Raw genomic sequence first — 23,031 nt, 5'->3', positions numbered from 1 at the left:
GATTGTGTGTGTAGGGGTGAGTGAGTGTGTCTCTGGGTGTGATTAAGATTGTGTGTGTAGGGGTGAGTGAGTGTGTCTGTGGGTGAGATTAAGATTGTGTGTGTCGGGGTGAGTGAGTGTGTCTGTGGGTGAGATTAAGATTGTGTGTGTAGGGGTGAGTGAGTGTGTCTGTGGGTGAGATTGAGATTGTGTGTGTAGGGGTGAGTGAGTGTGTCTGTGGGTGAGATTAAGATTGTGTGTGTAGGGGTGAGTGAGTGTGTCTGTGGGTGAGATTGAGATTGTGTGTGTAGGGGTGAGTGAGTGTGTCTGTGGGTGATATTGAGATTGTGTGTGTAGGGGTGAGTGAGTGTGTCTGTGGGTGAGATTAAGATTGTGTGTGTAGGGGTGAGTGAGTGTGTCTGTGGGTGAGATTGAGATTGTGTGTGTAGGGGTGAGTGAGTGTGTCTGTGGGTGAGATTGAGATTGTGTGTGTAGGGGTGAGTGAGTGTGTCTGTGGGTGAGAAAAGATTGTGTGTGTTGGAGTGAGTGAGTGTGTCTGTGGGTGAGATTGAGATTGTGTGTAGGGGTGAGTGAGTGTGTCTGTGGGTGAGATTAAGATTGTGTGTAGGGGTGAGTGAGTGTGTCTGTGGGTGAGATTGAGATTGTGTGTGTAGGGGTGAGTGAGTGTGTCTGTGGGTGAGATTGAGATTGTGTGTGTAGGAGTGAGTGAGTGTGTCTGTGGGTGAGAAAAGATTGTGTGTGTTGGAGTGAGTGAGTGTGTCTGTGGGTGAGATTGAGATTGTGTGTAGGGGTTAGTGAGTGTGTCGGTGGGTGAGATTGAGATTGTGTGTGTAGGGGTGAGTAAGTGTGTCTGTGGGTGTGATTAAGATTGTGTGTGTAGGGGTGAGTGAGTGTGTCTGTGGGTGAGATTGAGATTGTGTGTAGGGGTGAGTGAGTGTGTCTGTGGGTGAGATTAAGATTGTGTGTAGGAGTGAGTGAGTGTGTCTGTGGGTGAGATTAAGATTGTGTGTAGGAGTGAGTGTGTGTGTCTGTGGGTGAGATTGAGATTGTGTGTAGGGGTGAGTGAGTGTGTCTGTGGGTGAGATTAAGATTGTGTGTAGGAGTGAGTGAGTGTGTCTGTGGGTGAGATTAAGATTGTGTGTATGGGTGAGTGAGTGTGTCTGTGGGTGAGATTGAGATTGTGTGTGTAAAGGTCAGTGAGTGTGTCTGTGGGTGAGATTGAGATTGTGTGTGTAGGGGTGAGTGAGTGTTTCTGTGGGTGAGATTCAGATTGTGTATAGGGGTGAGTGAGTGTGTCTGTGGGTGAGATTGAGATTGTGTGTGTAGGGGTGAGTGAGTGTGTCTGTGGGTGAGATTGAGATTGTGTGTGTAGGGGTGAGTGAGTGTGTCTGTGGGTGAGATTGAGATTGTGTGTAGGGGTGAGTGAGTGTGTCTGTGGGTGTGATTAAGATTGTGTGTGTAGGGGTGAGTGAGTGTGTCTGTGGGTGTGATTAAGATTGTGTGTGTAGGGGTGAGTGAGTGTGTCTGTGGGTGAGATTAAGTTTGTGTGTGTAGGAGTGAGTGAGTGTGTCTGTGGGTGAGATTGAGATTGTGTGTGTACGGGTGAGTGAGTGTGTCTGTGGGTGAGATTGAGATTGTGTGTGTAGGAGTGAGTGAGTGTGTCTGTGGGTGAGATTAAGATTGTGTGTGTAGGGGTGAGTGAGTGTGTCTGTGGGTGAGATTAAGTTTGTGTGTGTAGGAGTGAGTGAGTGTGTCTGTGGGTGAGATTGAGATTGTGTGTGTACGGGTGAGTGAGTGTGTCTGTGGGTGAGATTGAGATTGTGTGTAGGGGTGAGTGAGTGTGTTTGTGGGTGAGATTGAGATTGTGTGTGTACGGGTGAGTGAGTGTGTCTGTGGGTGAGATTGAGATTGTGTGTGTAGGGGTGAGTGAGTGTGTCTGTGGGTGAGATTGAGATTGTGTGTGTACGGGTGAGTGAGTGTGTCTGTGGGTGAGATTGAGATTGTATGTGTAGGGGTGAGTGAGTGTGTCTGTGGGTGAGATTGAGATTGTGTGTAGGGGTGAGTGAGTGTGTCTGTGGGTGAGATTGAGATTGTGTGTGTAGGGGTGAGTGAGTGTGTCTGTGGGTGTGATTAAGATTGTGTGTAGGGGTGAGTGAGTGTGTCTGTGGGTGAGATTGAGATTGTGTGTGTAGGGGTGAGTGAGTGTGTCTGTGGGTGAGATTAAGATTGTGTGTGTAGGGGTGAGTGAGTGTGTCTGTGGGTGTGATTAAGATTGTGTGTAGGGGTGAGTGAGTGTGTCTGTGGGCGAGATTGAGATTGTGTGTGTAGGGGTGAGTGAGTGTGTCTGTGGGTGAGATTAAGATTGTGTGTGTAGGGGTGAGTGAGTGTGTCTGTGGGTGAGATTGAGATTGTGTGTAGGGGTGAGTGAGTGTGTCTGTGGGTGAGATTGAGATTGTGTGTGTAGGGGTGAGTGAGTGTGTCTGTGGGTGAGATTAAGATTTTGTGTGTAGGGGTGAGTGAGTGTGTCTGTGGGTGAGATTAAGATTGTGTGTGTAGGGGTGAGTGAGTGTGTCTGTGGGTGTGATTAAGATTGTGTGTGTAGGGGTGAGTGAGTGTGTCTGTGGGTGAGATTAAGATTGTGTGTGTAGGGGTGAGTGAGTGTATCTGTGGGTGTGATTAAGATTGTGTGTGTAGGGGTGAGTGAGTGTGTCTGTGGGTGAGATTGAGATTGTGAGTGTGTCTGTGGGTGAGATTGAGATTGTGTGTGTAGGGGTGAGTGAGTGTGTCTGTGGGTGAGATTAAGATTGTGTGTGTAGGGGTGAGTGAGTGTGTCGGTGGGTGAGATTGAGATTGTGTGTGTAGGGGTGAGTGAGTGTGTCTGTGGGTGTGATTGAGATTGTGTGTGTAGGGGTGAGTGAGTGTGTCTGTGGGTGTGATTGAGATTGTGTGTGTAGGAGTGAGTGAGTGTGTCTGTGGGTGTGATTAAGATTGTGTGTGTGTAGGGGTGAGTGAGTGTGTCTGTGGGTGTGATTAAGATTGTGTGTGTAGGGGTGAGTGAGTGTGTCTGTGGGTGTGATTAAGATTGTGTGTGTAGGGGTGAGTGAGTGTGTCTGTGGGTGAGATTGAGATTGTGTGTGTAGGGGTGAGTGAGTGTGTCTGTGGGTGAGATTGAGATTGTGTGTGGAGGGGTGAGTGAGTGTGTGTGTGGGTGTGATTAAGATTGTGTGTGTAGGGGTGAGTGAGTGTGTCTGTGGGTGTGATTAAGATTGTGTGTGTATGGGTGAGTGAGTGTGTCTGTGGGTGAGATTAAGATTGTGTGTGTAGGGGTGAGTGAGTGTGTCTGTGGGTGTGATTAAGATTGTGTGTGTATGGGTGAGTGAGTGTGTCTGTGGGTGAGATTAAGATTGTGTGTGTAGGAGTGAGTGAGTGTGTCTGTGGGTGTGATTAAGATTGTGTGTGTAGGGGTGAGTGAGTGTGTCTCTGGGTGTGATTAAGATTGTGTGTGTAGGGGTGAGTGAGTGTGTCTGTGGGTGAGATTAAGATTGTGTGTGTAGGGGTGAGTGAGTGTGTCTGTGGGTGAGATTAAGATTGTGTGTGTAGGGGTGAGTGAGTGTGTCTGTGGGTGAGATTGAGATTGTGGGTGTAGGAGTGAGTGAGTGTGTCTGTGGGTGAGATTAAGATTGTGTGTGTAGGGGTGAGTGAGTGTGTCTGTGGGTGAGATTGAGATTGTGTGTGTAGGAGTGAGTGAGTGTGTCTGTGGGTGAGATTGAGATTGTGTGTGTAGAGGTGAGTGAGTGTGTCTGTGGGTGAGATTAAGATTGTGTGTGTAGGGGTGAGTGAGTGTGTCTGTGGGTGAGATTAAGATTGTGTGTGTAGGGGTGAGTGAGTGTGTCTGTGGGTGTGATTGAGATTGTGTGTGTAGGGGTGAGTGAGTGTGTCTGTGGGTGAGATTAAGATTGTGTGTTTAGGTGTGAGTGAGTGTGTCTGTGGGTGTGATTAAGATTGTGTGTGTAGGGGTGAGTGAGTGTGTCTGTGGGTGTGATTAAGATTGTGTGTGTAGGGGTGAGTGAGTGTGTCTGTGGGTGAGATTGAGATTGTGTGTGTAGGGGTGAGTGAGTGTGTCTGTGGGTGAGATTGAGATTGTGTGTGGAGGGGTGAGTGAGTGTGTCTGTGGGTGTGATTAAGATTGTGTGTGTAGGGGTGAGTGAGTGTGTCTGTGGGTGTGATTAAGATTGTGTGTGTATGGGTGAGTGAGTGTGTCTGTGGGTGAGATTAAGATTGTGTGTGTAGGGGTGAGTGAGTGTGTCTGTGGGTGTGATTAAGATTGTGTGTGTATGGGTGAGTGAGTGTGTCTGTGGGTGAGATTAAGATTGTGTGTGTAGGAGTGAGTGAGTGTGTCTGTGGGTGTGATTAAGATTGTGTGTGTAGGGGTGAGTGAGTGTGTCTCTGGGTGTGATTAAGATTGTGTGTGTAGGGGTGAGTGAGTGTGTCTGTGGGTGAGATTAAGATTGTGTGTGTCGGGGTGAGTGAGTGTGTCTGTGGGTGAGATTAAGATTGTGTGTGTAGGGGTGAGTGAGTGTGTCTGTGGGTGAGATTGAGATTGTGTGTGTAGGAGTGAGTGAGTGTGTCTGTGGGTGTGATTAAGATTGTGTGTGTAGGCGTGAGTGAGTGTGTCTGTGGGTGTGATTAAGATTGTGTGTGTAGGGGTGAGTGAGTGTGTCTGTGGGTGAGATTGAGATTGTGTGTGTAGGAGTGAGTGAGTGTGTCTGTGGGTGAGATTGAGATTGTGTGTGTAGGAGTGAGTGAGTGTGTCTGTGGGTGAGATTGAGATTGTGTGTCGGGGTGAGTGAGTGTGTCTGTGGGTGAGATTAAGATTGTGTGTGTAGGGGTGAGTGAGTGTGTCTGTGGGTGAGATTAAGATTGTGTGTGTAGGAGTGAGTGAGTGTGTCTGTGGGTGTGATTAAGATTGTGTGTGTAGGCGTGAGTGAGTGTGTCTGTGGGTGTGATTAAGATTGTGTGTGTATGGGTGTGTGAGTGTGTCTGTGGGTGTGATTGAGATTGTGTGTGTAGGAGTGAGTGAGTGTGTCTGTGGGTGTGATTAAGATTGTGTGTGTAGGGGTGAGTGAGTGTGTCTGTGGGTGAGATTGAGATTGTGAGTGTGTCTGTGGGTGAGATTGAGATTGTGTGTGTAGGGGTGAGTGAGTGTGTCTGTGGGTGAGATTAAGATTGTGTGTGTAGGGGTGAGTGAGTGTGTCGGTGGGTGAGATTGAGATTGTGTGTGTAGGGGTGAGTGAGTGTGTCTGTGGGTGTGATTGAGATTGTGTGTGTAGGGGTGAGTGAGTGTGTCTGTGGGTGAGATTAAGATTGTGTGTGTAGGGGTGAGTGAGTGTGTCTGTGGGTGTGATTAAGATTGTGTGTGTAGGGGTGAGTGAGTGTGTCTGTGGGTGTGATTAAGATTGTGTGTGTAGGGGTGAGTGAGTGTGTCTGTGGGTGAGATTGAGATTGTGTGTGTAGGGGTGAGTGAGTGTGTCTGTGGGTGAGATTGAGATTGTGTGTGGAGGGGTGAGTGAGTGTGTGTGTGGGTGTGATTAAGATTGTGTGTGTAGGGGTGAGTGAGTGTGTCTGTGGGTGTGATTAAGATTGTGTGTGTATGGGTGAGTGAGTGTGTCTGTGGGTGAGATTAAGATTGTGTGTGTAGGGGTGAGTGAGTGTGTCTGTGGGTGTGATTAAGATTGTGTGTGTATGGGTGAGTGAGTGTGTCTGTGGGTGAGATTAAGATTGTGTGTGTAGGAGTGAGTGAGTGTGTCTGTGGGTGTGATTAAGATTGTGTGTGTAGGGGTGAGTGAGTGTGTCTCTGGGTGTGATTAAGATTGTGTGTGTAGGGGTGAGTGAGTGTGTCTGTGGGTGAGATTAAGATTGTGTGTGTCGGGGTGAGTGAGTGTGTCTGTGGGTGAGATTAAGATTGTGTGTGTAGGGGTGAGTGAGTGTGTCTGTGGGTGAGATTGAGATTGTGTGTGTAGGGGTGAGTGAGTGTGTCTGTGGGTGAGATTGAGATTGTGTGTGTAGGGGTGAGTGAGTGTGTCTGTGGGTGATATTGAGATTGTGTGTGTAGGGGTGAGTGAGTGTGTCTGTGGGTGAGATTGAGATTGTGTGTGTAGGGGTGAGTGAGTGTGTCTGTGGGTGAGATTAAGATTGTGTGTGTAGGGGTGAGTGAGTGTGTCTGTGGGTGAGATTAAGATTGTGTGTGTAGGGGTGAGTGAGTGTGTCTGTGGGTGAGATTAAGATTGTGTGTGTGTGTGTGTGTGTTGGGGGGACATTTTTTCAAGAGGATTAAGTTGGAGATTGATACATTTGGAGTGCCCTTTCATGAAATCCTGTGTGTTGAGTGCGTTTGGAGTGCAGTTTGATGAAATCCCCATGAGTTGGGTGATTTGGGGCAATGGAGTGTTATGAATGCCCTCCCCCCTTTCCCCACCGGACGGGTGCTGGAGAAATTACTGCGACTGGGATGTGATGAATTTCCAGGGTCTATTTGTGTGTACCTGAGCGTACTCACAGAAATGACCCTGAAAATATTGGATGCATTAATAGTCAGCTTTCAATATTGTATCGACTCTGGAACAGTTCACCCAGATTGTGGAGTGGCAAATGTCACCGCACCACCTTAACCAGGCCGAGAGAAAATAGATAGAGATGTCAACAGTGGGAAAAATGTGAGGTTCTGTTATTGTATTATATTACATTTGGAACATATTAATGGGATTGTTTATGAAGCCAGTTTATGAAAAGTAAATTGTGTTCAACTCGGGGAATCGATGGGAGAGAATCACTAGGTCTGGTGTACAAAGATTTTCAGAAGGTTTTTCATAAGATCTCACAGAACAGTTTCGTGGGAAAAATGAAATGATATGAGATAAGGGTAATATCTGGGCATAGTTTTTTTAAAAATTCATCCATGGGCTGGGCGGCACGGTGGCTCAGTGGTTAACACTGCTGCCTCACAGCGTCAGGGACCCAGGTTGGATTCCAGCCTTCGGTGACTGTCTGTGTCGAGTTTGCACATTCTCCCCTGTGTCTGCGTGGGTTTCCTCCCACAGCCCAAAGATGTGCAGGTCAGGTGAATTGGCCATTGTAAATGGTCCACAGTGTACCAGGATGGATAAGTTAGATATATTAGTTAGGGGAATGGGTCTGGGGAGGATACTCTTTAGAGGGTTGGTGTGGACTAGTTGGGCCAAATGGCCTGTTTCTACACTGTAGGAATTACAAAGAACAAAGAAAATGTACAGCCCAAGAACAGGCCCTTTGGCCCTCCAAGCCTGAGCTGATCCAAATCCACTGTCTAAACCTGTCGTCCAATTCCTAAGCATCTGTAACCCTCTGCTCCCCACCTTCTCATGCATCTGTCCAGACACATCTTAAATGAATCGACCGTGCCTGCCTCTACCACCTCTGCTGGCAACGTGTTCCAAACACCCACCACCCTCTGTGTGAAGAACTTGCCACGTGTATCCCCCTTAAACTGCCCACCTCTCACCTTGAAAGCGTGACCTCTCGTTATTGAATCCTTCACCCTGGGAAAAAGCTTGTCTCTATCCACCCTGTCTATACCCTTCATGGTTTTGTAAACCTCAATCAGGTGCCCCCTCAATCTCCTTTTTTCTAATGAAAACAAACCTAACCTACTCAACCTCTCTTCATAGCTAGCACCTTCCATACCAGACAACATCCACGTAAACCTTCTCTGCACCCTCTCCAAAGCGTCCACATCCTTTTGGTAATGTGGCGACCAGAACTGTACACAGTATTCTAAATGTAGCTGAACCAATGTCTTATACAATTTTAACATGACCTGCCAGCTCTTATACTCAATACCCCGTCCGATGAAGGCAAGCATACCATATGCCTTCCTGACCACTCTATCCACCTGTGCAGCAACCTTCAGGGTACAATGGACCTGCACTCCCAGATCTCTCTGCCCATCAACTTTTCCCAAGGCTCTTCCATTCATTGTATAATTCGCTCGAGAATTAGACTTCCCAAAATGCATCACCTCACATTTGTCTGGATTGAACTCCATCTGCCACCTTCCCGCCCAACTGTCCAGTCTATCTATATCCTCCCGTATTCTCTGACAGCCCCTTATGCTTTCTGCTACTCCACCAATCTTTGTGTCATCTGCAAACTTACTGATCATACCAACAGTGTCCTCTTCCAGATCATTGATGTCTATCACTAACAACGGTGGCCCCAGCACTGACCCCTGTGGGACACCACTGGTCACCTTTCTCCATTTGGAGAAACTCCCTTCAACCACTACTCTCTGTCTCCTGTTGCTCAACCAGTTCTTTATCCACCTGCTAGAACACCCTGCACACCATGTGACTTCACTTTCTCCATTAGTCTACAACGGGGAACCTTATCAAACACCTTACTAAAGTCCATGTATATGACATCAACAGTCCTTCCTTCATCTTTCAATTTGGTCACTTCCTCAATGAACTCTATTAAGTTGGTAAGGCACGATCTCCCCCGCACAAAACCATGTTGCCTATCACTGATAAGCCCATTCTTTTCCAAATATAAAGACATTTTATCCCTCAGTACCTTCTCCAGCAACTTTCCCATCACTGACGTCAGGCTCACGGGTCTGTAGTTACCCGGAATATCCCTACTACCCTTCTTGTACAGGGGGACAACGTGAGCAACCTTCCAGTCCTCCAGCACCTCACCTCTATTTAAGGATGTTACAAAGGATCTCTGGCTTGGTCAGCATTTATTGTCCATCCCTAATTACCCAGGAGGTAGTTCAGAGTCAGCCATGTTGCTGTGGGTCTGGAGTTCACAGACAGGCCAGACCAGGTAAGGATGGCCTTTTCCCAACAATTGACAATGAATTCATGGTCACCCTTAGACTCTTAATTACAAACTTTTTTAAAATTGAAATGTCACCATCTGCCATGGATGGGGGAGGTGGGTGGGGAATTCAGCCCCAGCTCCTCAGACCATGAGCTGGGTCTCTGGGTTAACGGGCCACTGTTGATACCATTAGGCCATCAGCTCCCTATGATTTGAGGATTGGGAATTGTTGGACAGACAGGGAACAGCGAATGGGAATAAAAAGGTCTTTTTCCAGGAAAGGAACCGTGTAGATTCTGTGAGGATCACACTTGTGTGCAAGTGACCTGGAGGAGAAAACCAGGTGCAACATTTCCAAGTTTGCTGGAGTCCTAAAATGGGGCAGGATTGTGAGCTCTGAGGAGGAGACAAGGACCTAGGAACTCGGAGCAGGAGTAGGCCGTCTGGCCCCTCGAGCCTGCTCCCCCATTCAATAGGATCATGGCTGATCTGTTTGTGGCCTCAGCCCCACTTACCCATCCTCTCACTGTATCCTTTAGTTCCTTTAACGTTCAAAAAATATCTACCTTAGCTTTAAAAACATTTCCTGGAGTAGTGTCAACCACTTCCCTGGGCAGGGAATTCCATCAATTCACAACCCTCTGGGTGAAGACGTTCCTTCTCAGTTCAGTCCTAAATCTACTCCCTCTAATTTGGAGGCTGTATCCTCTTGTCCTAGTTTCACCTGCCAATGGAAACATCCTCTCTACCTCTGTTTTATCCATTCCTTTCATAATTTTATATGTTTCGATGAGATCCCTCCTAATTCGTCTAAATTCCAATCAATATAATCCCAGTCTACTCAGTCTCTCCTCATAAACCAATCCCCTCAACTCTGGAATCAACCGAGTGAACCTCCTCTGCACCCCCTCCAGTGCCAGTGCATCCTTTCTCAAGTAAGGAGACCAAATCTGTACACAGTACCCCAGGTGTGGCCTCACCAGCACCTTGTACAGCTGCAGCATAACTTCCCTGTTTTTAATCTTGAATCTCTCTAGCAATGAAGGACAATATTCTATTTGCCTTCCTAATTACCAAACCTACAAGATGATTCAGAGCTGAAAATGTGTTGCTGGAAAAGCGCAGCAGGTCAGGCAGCATCCAGGGAACAGGAGAATCAACGTTTCGGGCATAAGCCCTTCTTCACTTTTTCCTACAAGATGATTCAGACAAGCTGTGTGTGTGTGTGTGTGTGTGTGCGTGTGTGTGTGTGTGTGTGTGTGTGCGTGTGTGTGTGTGTGTGTGTGCGTGTGTGTGTGTGTGTGTGTGTGCGTGTGCGTGTGCGTGCACGTGTGTGTGTGTGTGTATGTGTGTGTGAGCATGTGCGTGCATGTGTGCATGTGTGTGTGTGCGTGTGTGCATGTGTGTGTATGTGTGCGTGTGTACGTGTGTGTACGCGTGTGTGTGTGTGCATGTGCGTGTGTGTGTGCGTGTGTGTGTGCATGTATGTATGTATGTGTGCGTGCGTGTGCATATGTGTGTGCATGTATGTGCATGTGTGAGTGTGTGCATGTGTGAGTGTGTGCGTGTGTGTAAACACAATACAGACACGGTACAGTGTGAGTAGATGTGAAGAGAAACAGAAAGGCGGAGAATTATAAAAGATTATTTCCTCTTTGTCTCCCTGCAGGTAAACCTGGGCAATGTCAGCATCAAAGAGATTCTCTCTGGAAACCCTGATGGGATTCTTCGACTGATAGGCAATCTGGTCGCTCACTATGAGGTGATGATACCAGAGTAGGACCCCCCCCACCCCCCTCCCCCAGAACAACAAACGATGATTCTGTTATAAGGGCTGTATAAACAATCATCTCAAGCTGTTTAACGGGAGGTTTATCAAACAGACTTGAGACTGGGTCACTCCTGCTATCCTTGGGCAGCCTTAAAAGGAGATTATGGAATCGATCATAAAGCAGGGAACTGTGTGGTACCCTCAGCCTATCCCCTATCACAGGTACAAGGGGGGGGGGGGGAGGGGAGAGGTTGGCTGAGGGACTTCCAGATGCCAGGGCCCAGGGAGCTGTTGGTGGCACAAGGAGGCACCTAAGGGTTGGTCCTTGGGGACACCACCAGGATCCAGCGAATGCTGCTGGAAAAGCACAGTAGGTCAGGCAGCATCCGAGGAGCAGGAGAGTCCGACGTATCAGGAATGAAGGTTGATGAAGACTCTGATCTCCAGCATCTGCTGTTCCTATGTTCTCCTGGTGGACACCATCGGGGTGAATGGTATGGGGCAGGAAAAGAAGCCTTTAGGGGCCATGCTGTGGCTCAGAATGAAGGTGGTGAGAGCAATTCCAGCCTCCTCTCTGGGTGAGAGTGAGGAAGAGGGTGAGGGAACCAGGGTGGCTGTGATACAGGCTGCCCACAGCTCACTGTTCTCCAGGATCAACAATCCAACCTTTCCCCACAGGACAACCCACTGCTCCCAGGCATCAATACCATCAGCCTCCTCGGAACCACTAGGAGGCTGGAATTCTCCTGGAGATTAGGGGCTCACCAATGAGCTGTCTGAGGTTCTGGGAAAGTTACGAATGAATTCAGGAGGCAGCACCTTCCAGGAGTAATTACAGACCAACTCTCCTCATTTAAACAGTGCGTTCACACCAACCCAGTACTCACAAAGTATTTTGTTCCAGATTCAGCCAAAAACGATGAAATACACACAGAGGATCAGGGCGGTGGAGACCTGGCTCGAGAGAGTCCTTCCAAGGGGCAGCAAAGAGATGGGGGTCACAACAGCTGTAAGTGACATCGTTCACAACAACCAAATACATCACCCACACAGTCACCTTCAAGGGATGGGGGGGGAGTGTGGGGGGGGAGTGTGGGTGGGGGGGAGTTTAGGGGTGAGTGTGGGGGGGAGAGTGTGGGGGGGAGAGTGTGGTGGGAGTGTGTGGGGGGGTGTGTGAGGGGGGGAGTGTGGGTGGGGGGGAGTGTAGGGGGGAGTGTGGGGGGGAGAGTGTGGGGGGGAGAGTGTGGTGGGAGTGTGGGGGGGGGGTGTGTGGGGGGGGTGTGTGGGGGGGGGAGTGTAGGGGGGAGTGTGGGGGGGAGAGTGTGGGGGGGAGAGTGTGGTGGGAGTGTGGGGGGGAGGGTGGGGGAAGTGTGGGGGGAGTGTAGGGGGAGGGTGGGGGGGAGTGTGGGGGGGAGTGTGGGGGGAGCATGGGGGGGGAGTGTGGGAGGGAGAGTGTGGGGGAGTGTGGGGGGGAGAGTGTGGGGGAATGTGCGGGGGAGAGTGTGGGGGGGAGAGTGTGGGGAATGTGGGGGGGAGAGTGTGGGGGGGGAGAGTGTGGTGGAGTGTGGGGGGGAGAGTGTGAGGGAGTGTGGGGGGAGAGTGTGGTGGGAGTGTGGGGGGAGAGTGTGGTGGGAGTGTGGGGGGAGTGTGGGGAGAATGTGGAGGGGGAGTGTGTGGGGTGAGTGTGGAGGTGTGTGTGTGGGGGAGTGTGGGTGTGTGTGTGTGGGGAATGTGGGGGGGAGTGTGGGGTTGTGTGTGGGGGGAGTGTGTGGGGGAATGTAGGGGGGAGTGTGGGGAGAGTGTGTGAGGAGTGTGGAGGGAGTGTATGGGGGGGTGTGGGGGTGGTGTGGGGGTGGTGTGGGGGGGAGTGCGGGGGGAGTGTGGGGGGGATTGTGGAGGGATTGTGGAGGGAGTGCGGGGGGAGTGTGGGGGGAGTGTGGGGGGGGAGTATGGGGGAGGGTGTGGGGGAATGTGGGGGGAGTGTGGTGGGAGTGTGGGGGGGGGAGTGTGGGGGGTGTGGGGGTGGTGCGGGGGGAGTGTGTGGGGAATTGTGGAGGGATTGTGGAGGGAGTGCGGGGGGAGTGTGGGGCGGAGTGTGGGGGGGAGTGTGGGGTGGAGTGTGTGGGGGAGTGTGTGGGGGAGTGTGGGGGGGAGTGTGGCGGCGAGTGTGGGGGATAGTGTGGGGGGTAGTGTGGGGGAGAGTGTGGGGGGTAGTGTGGGGGGGAGTGTGGGGGAATGTGGGGTGAATGTGGGGGGAGTGTGGCGGGAGTGTGGGGGGAGAGTGTGGGGGAGAGTGTGGGGGAATGTGGGGGGAGTGTGGGGGGAGAGTGTGGGGAGTGTGGGGGTGAAGTGTGTGGGGTGTAGTGTGGGGGGGAGTGTGGGGGAGTGTGTGAGGGGAGTGTGGGGGGGAGGGAGTGGGGGGAGTGTGTGGGGAGAGTGTGGGGGGTAGTGTGGGGGGAGAGTGGGGGGAATTGTGCGGGTGGAGTTTGGGGGGTAGTGTGGGGGTAGTGTGGGGGGAGAGTGGGGGGAAGTGTGGGGGGAGTGTGGGGGGGAGTGTGGGGGTGGAGTGTGGGGGTGGAGTGTGTGGGGGGAGTGTGTGGGGAGTGTGGAGGGGAGTGTGGGGGGAGCGTGTGGGGGAAGGGGTTGGGGTGTGGGGGGTGAGTGTGGGGGGAGGGGTGTGGGGGTGGGCGGTGAGTGTAGGGGGTGAGTGTGGGGGAGGGGTGTGGGGGTTGGGGTGTGGGGGGTGAGTGTGGGGGGAGGGGTGTGGGGTGGGGTGAGTGTAGGGGGTGAGTGTGGGGGGAGGGGATGGGGTTTGGGGGGTGAGTGTGGGGGTTGGGTGTGGGGGGAGGGGTTGGGGTGTGGGGGGTGAGTGTGGGGGGAGGGGTGTGTGGGGTGAGTGTGGGGGGAGGGGTTGGGGTGTGGGGGGTGAGTGTGGGGGATGGGGTTGGGGTGTGGGGGGTGAGTGTGGGGGGAGGGGTGTGGGTTGGGGTTGTGGTGTGGGGGTTGGGGTTGGGGTGTGGGGGCTGTGTGGGGGGAGGGGTGGGGGGGGGTGGTGAGTGTGGGTGGAGTGTGTGGGGGGGTGTGTGAGGGGGGGAGTGTGGGTGGGGGGGAGTGTAGGGGGGAGTGTGAGGGGAGAGTGTGGGGGGGAGAGTGTGGTGGGAGTGTGGGGGGGGGGTGTGTGGGGGGGGTGTGTGGGGGGGGAGTGTAGGGGGGAGTGTGGGGGGGAGAGTGTGGGGGGGAGAGTGTGGTGGGAGTGTGGGGGGGAGGGTGGGGGAAGTGTGGGGGGAGTGTAGGGGAGGGTGGGGGGGAGTGTGGGGGGGAGTGTGGGGGGAGCATGGGGGGGGAGTGTGGGAGGGAGAGTGTGGGGGAGTGTGGGGGGGAGAGTGTGGGGGAATGTGCGGGGGAGAGTGTGGGGGGGAGAGTGTGGGGAATGTGGGGGGGAGAGTGTGGGGGGGGAGAGTGTGGTGGAGTGTGGGGGGGAGAGTGTGAGGGAGTGTGGGGGGAGAGTGTGGTGGGAGTGTGGGGGGAGAGTGTGGTGGGAGTGTGGGGGGAGTGTGGGGAGAATGTGGAGGGGGAGTGTGTGGGGTGAGTGTGGAGGTGTGTGTGTGGGGGAGTGTGGGTGTGTGTGTGTGGGGAATGTGGGGGGGAGTGTGGGGTTGTGTGTGGGGGGAGTGTGTGGGGGAATGTAGGGGGGAGTGTAGGGAGAGTGTGTGAGGAGTGTGGGGGGAGTGTATGGGGGGGTGTGGGGGTGGTGTGGGGGTGGTGTGGGGGGGAGTGCGGGGGGAGTGTGGGGGGGATTGTGGAGGGATTGTGGAGGGAGTGCGGGGGGAGTGTGGGGGGAGTGTGGGGGGGGAGTATGGGGGAGGGTGTGGGGGAATGTGGGGGGAGTGTGGTGGGAGTGTGGGGGGGGGGAGTGTGGGGGGTGTGGGGGTGGTGCGGGGGGAGTGTGTGGGGAATTGTGGAGGGATTGTGGAGGGAGTGCGGGGGGAGTGTGGGGCGGAGTGTGGGGGGGAGTGTGGGGTGGAGTGTGTGGGGGAGTGTGTGGGGGAGTGTGGGGGGGAGTGTGGCGGCGAGTGTGGGGGATAGTGTGGGGGGTAGTGTGGGGGAGAGTGTGGGGGGTAGTGTGGGGGGGAGTGTGGGGGAATGTGGGGTGAATGTGGGGGGAGTGTGGCGGGAGTGTGGGGGGAGAGTGTGGGGGAGAGTGTGGGGGAATGTGGGGGGAGTGTGGGGGGAGAGTGTGGGGAGTGTGGGGGTGAAGTGTGTGGGGTGTAGTGTGGGGGGGAGTGTGGGGGAGTGTGTGAGGGGAGTGTGGGGGGGAGGGAGTGGGGGGAGTGTGTGGGGAGAGTGTGGGGGGTAGTGTGGGGGGAGAGTGGGGGGAATTGTGCGGGTGGAGTTTGGGGGGTAGTGTGGGGGTAGTGTGGGGGGAGAGTGGGGGGAAGTGTGGGGGGAGTGTGGGGGGGAGTGTGGGGGTGGAGTGTGGGGGTGGAGTGTGTGGGGGGAGTGTGTGGGGAGTGTGGAGGGGAGTGTGGGGGGGAGCGTGTGGGGGAAGGGGTTGGGGTGTGGGGGGTGAGTGTGGGGGGAGGGGTGTGGGGGTGGGCGGTGAGTGTAGGGGGTGAGTGTGGGGGAGGGGTGTGGGGGTTGGGGTGTGGGGGGTGAGTGTGGGGGGAGGGGTGTGGGGTGGGGTGAGTGTAGGGGGTGAGTGTGGGGGGAGGGGATGGGGTTTGGGGGGTGAGTGTGGGGGTTGGGTGTGGGGGGAGGGGTTGGGGTGTGGGGGGTGAGTGTGGGGGGAGGGGTGTGTGGGGTGAGTGTGGGGGGAGGGGTTGGGGTGTGGGGGGTGAGTGTGGGGGATGGGGTTGGGGTGTGGGGGGTGAGTGTGGGGGGAGGGGTGTGGGGTTGGGGTTGTGGTGTGGGGGTTGGGGTTGGGGTGTGGGGGCTGTGTGGGGGGAGGGGTGGGGGGGGTGGTGAGTGTGGGGGGAGGGGTGTGGGGGGTGGGGGGTGAGTGTGGGGGAGGGGTGTGGGGGGTGGGGGGTGAGTGTGGGGGGAGGGGTGTGGGGGTGGGGGGTGAGTGTGGGGGGAGGGGTGTGGGGGTGGGGGGTGAGTGTGGGGGGGAGGGATGTGGGGGTGTGGGGGGATGGGGGGGTGAGTGTGGGGCGAGGGGTATGGGTGTGGGGGGTGAGTGTGGGGGGAGGGGTTGGGGTGAGGGGGGTGAGTTTGGGGGGAGGGGTGTGGGGGTGGGCGGTGAGTGTAGGGGGTGAGTGTGGGGGGAGGGGTGTGTGGGGTGAGTGTGGGGGGAGGGTTTGGGGTGTGGGGGGTGAGTGTGGGGGATGGGGTTGGGGTGTGGGGGGTGAGTGTGGGGGGAGGGGTGTGGGGTTGGGGTTGTGGTGTGGGGGGTTGGGGTTGGGGTGTGGGTGCTGTGTGGGGGGAGGGGTGGGGGGGTGGGTGGTGAGTGTGGGGGGAGGGGTGTGGGGGGTGGGGGGTGAGTGTGGGGGAGGGGTGTGGGGGGTGGGGGGTGAGTGTGGGGGGAGAGGTGTGGGGGGTGGGGGGTGAGTGTGGGGGGAGAGGTGTGGGGTGGGGGGTGAGTGTGGGGGGAGGGGTGTGGGGGTGGGGGGTGAGTGTGGGGGGAGGGATGTGGGGGGGTGGGGGGAAGGGGGGGTGAGTGTGGGGCGAGGGGTGTGGGTGTGGGGGGTGAGTGTGGGGGGAGGGGTGTGGACGTGGGGGGTGAGTGTGGGGGGAGGCGTGTGGGGGTGGGGGGATGGGTGGGTGAGTGTGGGGGGAGGGGTGTGGGGGGTGGGGGGTGAGTGTGGGGGGAGGGATGTGGGGGGGTGAGTGTGGGGCGAGGGGTGTGGGTGTGGGGGGTGAGTGTGGGGGGAGGGGTGTGGAGGTGGGGGTGAGTGTGGGGGGAGGGGTGTGGGGGTGGGGGGATGGGGGGGTGAGTGTGGGGGTGGCGGGTGAGTGTGGGGGTGGCGGGTGAGTGTGGGGGATGGGGTGGGGTCGTGGGGGGTGAGTGTGGGGGATGGGGTTGGGATGTGCGGAGTGACTGTGGGGAGAGGGGTTGGGATGTGGGGGGTGAGTGTGGGGGGTGGGGTTGGGGTGTGGGGGGGGAGTGTGGGGGTTGGGGTTGGGGTATGGGGGATGGGGTTGGGGTGTGGGGGGTGAGTGTGGGGGGTGAGTGTGGGGGATGGGGTTTGGGTGTGGGGGGTGAGTGTGGGGGATGGGGTTGGGGTGTGGAGGGTGAGTGTGGGGGAAGGGGTTGGGGTGTGGGGGGTGAGTGTGGGGGGTGAGTGTGGGGGAATGGGGTTTGGGTGTGGGGGTGAGTGTGGGGGGAGGGGTGTGGGGGTGGGGGTTGAGTGTGGGGGGAGGGGTGTGGGGTTGGAGGGTGAGTGTGGGGTAGGGGTGTGGGGGTGGGGGGTGAGTGTGGGGGGAGGGGTGTGGGGTTGGGGTTGGGGTTGTGGTGTGGGGGTTGGGGTTGGGGTTGGGGTGTGGGGGGTGAGTGTGGGGGGAGGGGTGGGGGGGGTGTGGTGAGTGTGGGGGGAGGGGTGTGGGGTTGGGGGGTGAGTGTGGGGGGAGGGGTGTGGGGGTGGGGGTGAGTGTGGGGTGAGGGGTGATGTGGTGGGGGGGTGAGTGTGGGGGGAGGGGTGTGGAGGTGGGGGGGTGGGCGGTGAGTGTGGGGGTGGGGGGTGAGTGTGGGGGATGGGGTGGGAGTGTGGGGGGTGAGTGTGGGGGCGGGGGGGGAGTGTGGGGGGAGGGGTGTGGGGGGTGGGGGGTGAGTGTGGGGGAGGGGGGTGGGTGTGGGGGATGAGTGTGGGGGAGGGTGTGGGGGTGGGGGTGAGTGTGGGGGAAGGGTGTGGGGTGTGGGGGGTGAGTGTGGGGGAGGGGTGAGTGTGTGGGGGTGAGTGTGGGGGGTGAGTGTGGGGGTGGGGGTGAGTGTGGGGGGAGGGGTGTGGGGGTGGGGGTGAGTGTGGGGTGAGGGTGTGGGAGTGGGGGGTATTGTGGGTGTGAGCGTGGGGGTGTGGGGTGCGTGTGGGGGTGGGGGCGTGAGTGTGGGGGGTGAGTGTGGGGGTGGGGGTGAGTGTGGGAGGGGTGTGGGGGCGGGGGTTATTGTGGGGGGAGGGTGTGGGGGTGGAGGGTGAGTGTGGGGGGTGAGTTTGGGGGAAGGGCGTGGGGGTGGAGGGTGAGTGTGGGGGGAGGGGTGTGGGGGGTGGGAGTGTGGGGGGAGGGGTGTGGGGGTGGGGGTTGAGTGTGGGGGGAGGGGGTGGGGGTGGGGGGTGAGTGTGGGGGAGGGGTGTGGGGGTGGGGGGTGAGTGTGGAGGAGGGTGTGTGGGTGGGGGGTGAGTGTGGGGGATGGGGTTGGGTGTGGGGGGTGAGTGTGGGGGGTGAGTGTGGGGGAATGGGGTTTGGGTGTGGGGGGTGAGTGTGGGGGAATGGGGTTTGGATGTGGGGGTGAGTGTGGGGGAGGGGTGTGGGGGTGAGGGTTGAGTGTGGGGGGAGGGGTGTGGGGTTGGGGGGTGAGTGTGGGGGGAGGGGTGTGGGGGTGGGGGGTGAGTGTGGGACGAGGGGTGATGTGGTGGGGGGGTGAGTGTGGGGGGAGGGGTGTGGGTGTGGGGGGTGAGTGTGGGGGGAGGGGTGTGGAGGTGGGGGGGTGGGGGGTTAGTGTGGGGATGGGGGTGAGTGTGGGGGATGGGGTGGGGGTGTGGGGGGTGAGTGTGGGGGTGGGGGTGAGTGTGGGGGGAGGGGTGTGGTGGGTGTGGGGTGAGTGTGGGGGAGGGGGGTGGGTGTGGGGGATGAGTGTGGGGGAGGGTGTGGGGGTGGGGGTGAGTGTGGGGGAAGGGTGTGGGGGGTGGGGGGTGAGTGTGGGGGAGGGATGAGTGTGTGGGGGTGAGTGTGGGGGGTGAGTGTGGGGGTGGGGGGTGAGTGTGGGGGGAGGGGTGTGGGGGTGGGGGTGAGTGTGGGGTGAGGGTGTGGGAGTGGGGTGTGAGTGTGGTGGAGGGGTGTGGGGGTGGGGGGTGAGTGTGGTGGAGGGGTGTGGGGGTGGGGGGTGAGTGTGGGGTGAGGGTGTGGGAGTGGGGTGTGAGTGTGGTGGAGGGCTGTGGGGGGTGGGGGGTGAGTGTGGGGGAGGGGTGTGGGGTGTGGGGGATGAGTGTGGGGGAGGGTGTGGGGGTGGGGGTGAGTGTGGGGTGAGGGTGTGGGAGTGGGGTGTGAGTGTGGTGGCGGGGTGTGGGGGTGGGGGGTGAGTGTGGGGGAGGGTGTGGGGGTGGGGGGTGAGTGTGGGGGAGGGTGTGGGGGAGGGGGGTGGGTGTGGGGGATGAGTGTGGGGGAGGGTGTGGGGGTGGGGGTGGTGTGGGGGGTGAGTGTGGGGGTGGGGGGTGAGTGTGGTGGGAGGGGTGTGGGGGTGGGGGTGAGTGTGGGGGAGGGTGTGGGGTGGGGGAGGGTGTGGGGGTGGGGGGGTGAGTGTGGGGGGTGAGTGTGGGGGGTGAGTGTGGGGGTGGGGGGTGGGTGTGGGGGGAGGGGTGTGGGGGGTGTGGGGTGAGTGTGGGGGAGGGGGTGGGTGTGGGGGATGAGTGTGGGGGAGGGTGTGGGGGTGGGGGGTGAGTGTGGGGGGAAGGGTGTAGGGGGGTGGGGGGTGAGTGTGGGGGAGGGGTGAGTGTGTGGGGGTGAGTGTGGGGGGTGAGTGTGGGGGTGGGGGGTGAGTGTGGGGGGAGGGGTGTGGGGGTGGGGGTGAGTGTGGGGTGAGGGTGTGGGAGTGGGGTGTGAGTGTGGGGGAGGGGTGTGGGGGTGGGGGGTGAGTGTGGGGGAGGGTGTGGGGTGGGGGGGTGAGTGTGGGGGGTGAGTGTGGGGGTGGGGGGTGAGTGTGGGAGGGGTGTGGGGGCAGGGGTTATTGTGGGGGGAGGGTGTGGGGGTGGGGGGTGAGTGTGGGGGGTGAGTGTGGGGGGAGGGCGTGGGGTGGAGGGTGAGTGTGGGCGGAGGGGTGTGGGGGGTGAGTGTGGGGGAAGGGGGTGGGGGTGGGGGGTGAGTGTGGGGGAGGGGTGTGGGGGTGGGGGGTGAGTGTTGGGGAGGGTGTGTGGGTGGGGGGTGAGTGTGGGGGAGGGTGTGGGTGCGGGGGGTGAGTGTGGGGGATGGTGTGGGTGCGGGCGGTGAGTGTGGGGGGAGGGGTGTGGGGTGGGGGATGAATGTGGGGGTGGGGTGGGGGGTGAGTGTGGGGGGAGGGGTGTGGGGGTGGGGGGTGAGTGTGGGAGAAGGGTGTGGGGGTTGGGGGGGTGAGTGTGGGGAGGGTGTGGGGGTGGGGTGAGTGTGGGGGGCGGGGTGTGGGGGTGGGGGGTGAGTGTGGGGGGTGAGTGTGGGGAAGGTGTGGGTGTGGGGGGTGAGTGTGGAGGGAGGGGTGTGGGGGTAGGGGTGAGTGTGGGGGGAGGGTGTGGCGTTGGGGAGTGAGTGTGGGGGGAGGCGTGTGGGGGTGGGGGTGAGTGTGGGGGGAGGGGTGTGGGGGTGGGGGGTGAGTGTGGGAGAAGGGTGTGGGGATGGGGGGTGAGTGTGGGGGAGGGTGTGGGGGTGGGGGTGAGTGTGGGGGGCGGGGTGTGGGGGTGGGGGGTGAGTGTGGGGGGTGAGTGTGGGGGAAGGTGTGGGTGTGGGGGGTGAGTGTGGAGGGTGAGTGTGGGGGTGGGGGGTGAGTGTGGGGTGAGGGGTGTGGGGTGAGTGTGGGGGAGGGGGGTGGGTGTGGGGGATGAGTGTGGGGGAGGGTGTGGGGGTGGGGGTGAGTGTGGGGGGAAGGGTGTGGGGGGTGGGGGGTGAGTGTGGGGGAGGGGTGAGTGTGTGGTGGTGAGTGTGGGGGGTGAGTGTGGGGGTGGGGGGTGAGTGTGGGGGAGGGGTGTGGGGGTGGGGGTGAGTGTGTGGTGAGGGTGTGGGAGTGGGGTGTGAGTGTGGGGGAGGGGTGTGGGGGTGGGGGGTGAGTGTGGGGGAGGGTGTGGGGGTGGGGGGGTGAGTGTGGGGGGTGAGTGTGGGGGTGGGGGGTGAGTGTGGGAGGGGTGTGGGGGCGGGGGTTATTGTGGGGGGAGGGTGTGGGGGTGGGGGGTGAGTGTGGGGGGTGAGTGTGGGGGGAGGGCGTGGGGGTGGAGGGTGAGTGTGGGCAGAGGGGTGTGGGGGGTGAGTGTGGGGGAGGGGGTGGGGGGTGAGTGTGGGGGAGGGGTGTGGGGGTGGGGGGTGAGTGTGGGGGAGGGTGTGTGGGTGGGGGGTGAGTGTGGGGGAGGGTGTGGGTGCGGGGGGTGAGTGTGGGGGATGGGGTGGGTGCGGGCGGTGAGTGTGGGGGGAGGGGTGTGGGGGTGGGGGATGAATGTGGGGGTGGGGTGGGGGGTGAGTGTGGGGGGAGGGGTGTGGGGGTGGGGGGTGAGTGTGGGAGAAGGGTGTGGGGGTGGGGGGTGAGTGTGGGGGAGGGTGTGGGGGTGGGGGTGAGTGTGGGGGGCGGGGTGTGGGGGTGGGGGGTGAGTGTGGGGGGTGAGTGTGGGGGAAGGTGTGGGTGTGGGGGGTGAGTGTGGAGGGAGGGGTGTGGGGGTAGGAGTGAGTGTGGGGGGAGGGTGTGGCGTTGGGGAGTGAGTGTGGGGGGAGGGGTGTGGGGGTGGGGGTGAGTGTGGGGGGAGGGGTGTGGGAGTGGGGGGTGAGTGTGGGGGAGGCGTGTGGGGGTGGGGGTGGGGGGTGAGTGTGGGGGGAGGGGTGTGTGGGTGGTGGGTGAGTGTGGGGGGTGGGTGTGGGGGTGGGGGGTGAGTGTGGGGGAGGGTGTGGGTGTGGGTGGTGAGTGTGGGGCGAGGGGTGTGGGGATGGGGGGTGAGTGTGGGGGGAGGGTGTGGGTGTGAGTGTGGGGGGAGGGGTGTGGGGGTGGGGGGGTGGGGGGTGAGTGTGGGGTTGGGGTGTGAGTGTTGGGGAGGGTGTGGGGGCGGGGGGTGAGTGTGGGGAGAGGGGGTGGGGGTGGGGTGTGAGTGTGGGGGAGGGTGTGGGGGTGGGGGGTGAGTGTGGGGGGAGTGGTGTGGGGATGGGGGGGTGGGGTGTGAGTGTGGGGGTGGGGGGTGAGTGTGGGGGGAGGGGTGTGGGGTGCGGGGGGTGAGTGTGGGGGGAGGGATGTGGGGGGTGAGTGTGGGTGAGCGTGTGGGGGTGGGGGGTGAGTGTGGGGGGAGGGGTGTGGGGGGTGAGTGTGGGTGAGTGTGTGGGGGTGGGGGGAGAGGTGTGGGTGTGGGAGGTGAGTGTGGGGGAGGGGTGTGGGGGTGGGGGGGTGGGGTGTGAGTGTGGGGGTGGGGGGTGAGTGTGGGGGATGGGGTGGGGGTGTGGTGGGAGAGTGTGGGGGTGGGGGGTGAGTGTGGGGGGAGGGGTGTGGGGGGTAGGGGGTGAGTGTGGGGGAGGGGGGTGGGTGTGGGGGGTGAGTGTGGGGGAAGGGTGTGGGGGTAGGGGGAGAGTGTGGGGGGAGGAGTGTGGGGGGGTGGGGGGTGAGTGTGGGGGATGGGGTGAGGGTGTGGGAGGTGAGTGTGGGGGTGGGAGTTGAGTGTGGGTGGAGGGGTGTGGGGGGTGGGGGTGAGTGTGGGGGAGGGGAGTGGGTGTGGGGGGTGAGTGTGGGGGCAGGGTGTGGGGGTGGGGGGTGAGTGTGGGGGGAGGGGTGTGGGTGTGTGGGGGGTGAGTGTGGGGGAGGGGTGTGGGGTGTGGGGGGTGAGTGTGTGGGTGGGGGGTGAGTGTGGGGCAAGGTGTGTGGGGGTGGGGGTGAGTGTGGGGGGAGGGTGTGGGGGTGGGGGGTATTGTGGGGTGTGAGTGTAGGGGTGTGGGGTGAGTGTGGGGGGTGAGTGTGGGGGTGGGGGGGTGAGTGTGGGGGGTGAGTGTGGGGGGTGAGTGTGTGGGTGGGGGGTTGGTGTGGGGGGAGGGTGTGGGGGTGGGGGGTGATTGTGGGGGGAGGGTGTGGGGGTGGGGGGTGAGTGTGGGGGTGAGTGTGGGGGGAGGGTGTGGGGGTGGGGGATGAGTGTGGGGGAGGGTGTGGGGGTGAGTGTGGGGGGAGGGGTGTGGGGGTGGGGGTGAGTGTGGGGGGAGGGTGTGGGGGTGGGGGTGAGTGTGGGGGAGGGTATGGGTGTGGGTGTGAGTGTGGGGGGAGGGGTGTGGGGGTGGGAGGTGAGTGTGGGGGAGGGTGTGGGGGTGAGTGTGGGGGGAGGGGTGAGGGGGTGGGGGGTGAGTGTGGGGGAGGGGTGTGGGGGTGGTGGATGAGTGTGGGGGGATGAGGTGTGGGGTGGGGGTGGGGTGAGTGTGGGTGGAGGTGTGTGGGTGTGGGGGGTGAGTGTGGGGGGAGGGTGTGGGGGTGGGGTTGTGTGTGGGGAGAGGGGTGTGGGGGTGGGGGATGAGTGTGGGGGGAGGATGTGGGGTGGGGGGTGAGTGTGGGAGAGGGG

General features: G+C 59.2%; 1 protein-coding gene across 1 annotated transcript in view; it reads left to right on the top strand.

Annotated features, from left to right (window-relative positions):
* The window catches only part of LOC122550360 (uncharacterized), a 192,501-nt gene that overhangs the window by 115,975 nt on the left and 53,495 nt on the right, over window positions 1-23,031 (top strand). The window contains exons 6-7 of the mRNA XM_087987777.1: window positions 10,529-10,621; window positions 11,535-11,639. Coding sequence (XP_087843903.1) covers window positions 10,529-10,621; window positions 11,535-11,639 — 198 coding nt within the window. The remainder of the gene's footprint in view (window positions 1-10,528; window positions 10,622-11,534; window positions 11,640-23,031) is intronic.

Source organism: Chiloscyllium plagiosum, unplaced genomic scaffold (genome assembly GCF_037043375.1).
Source record: "Chiloscyllium plagiosum isolate Xiang-an unplaced genomic scaffold, Cpla_swu_hap1 HiC_scaffold_5, whole genome shotgun sequence".
Lineage (NCBI taxonomy): Eukaryota > Metazoa > Chordata > Chondrichthyes > Orectolobiformes > Hemiscylliidae > Chiloscyllium > Chiloscyllium plagiosum.
The sequence above is the reverse complement of the archived record's forward strand: the minus strand, read 5'-3'. Positions and strand labels throughout refer to the sequence as shown.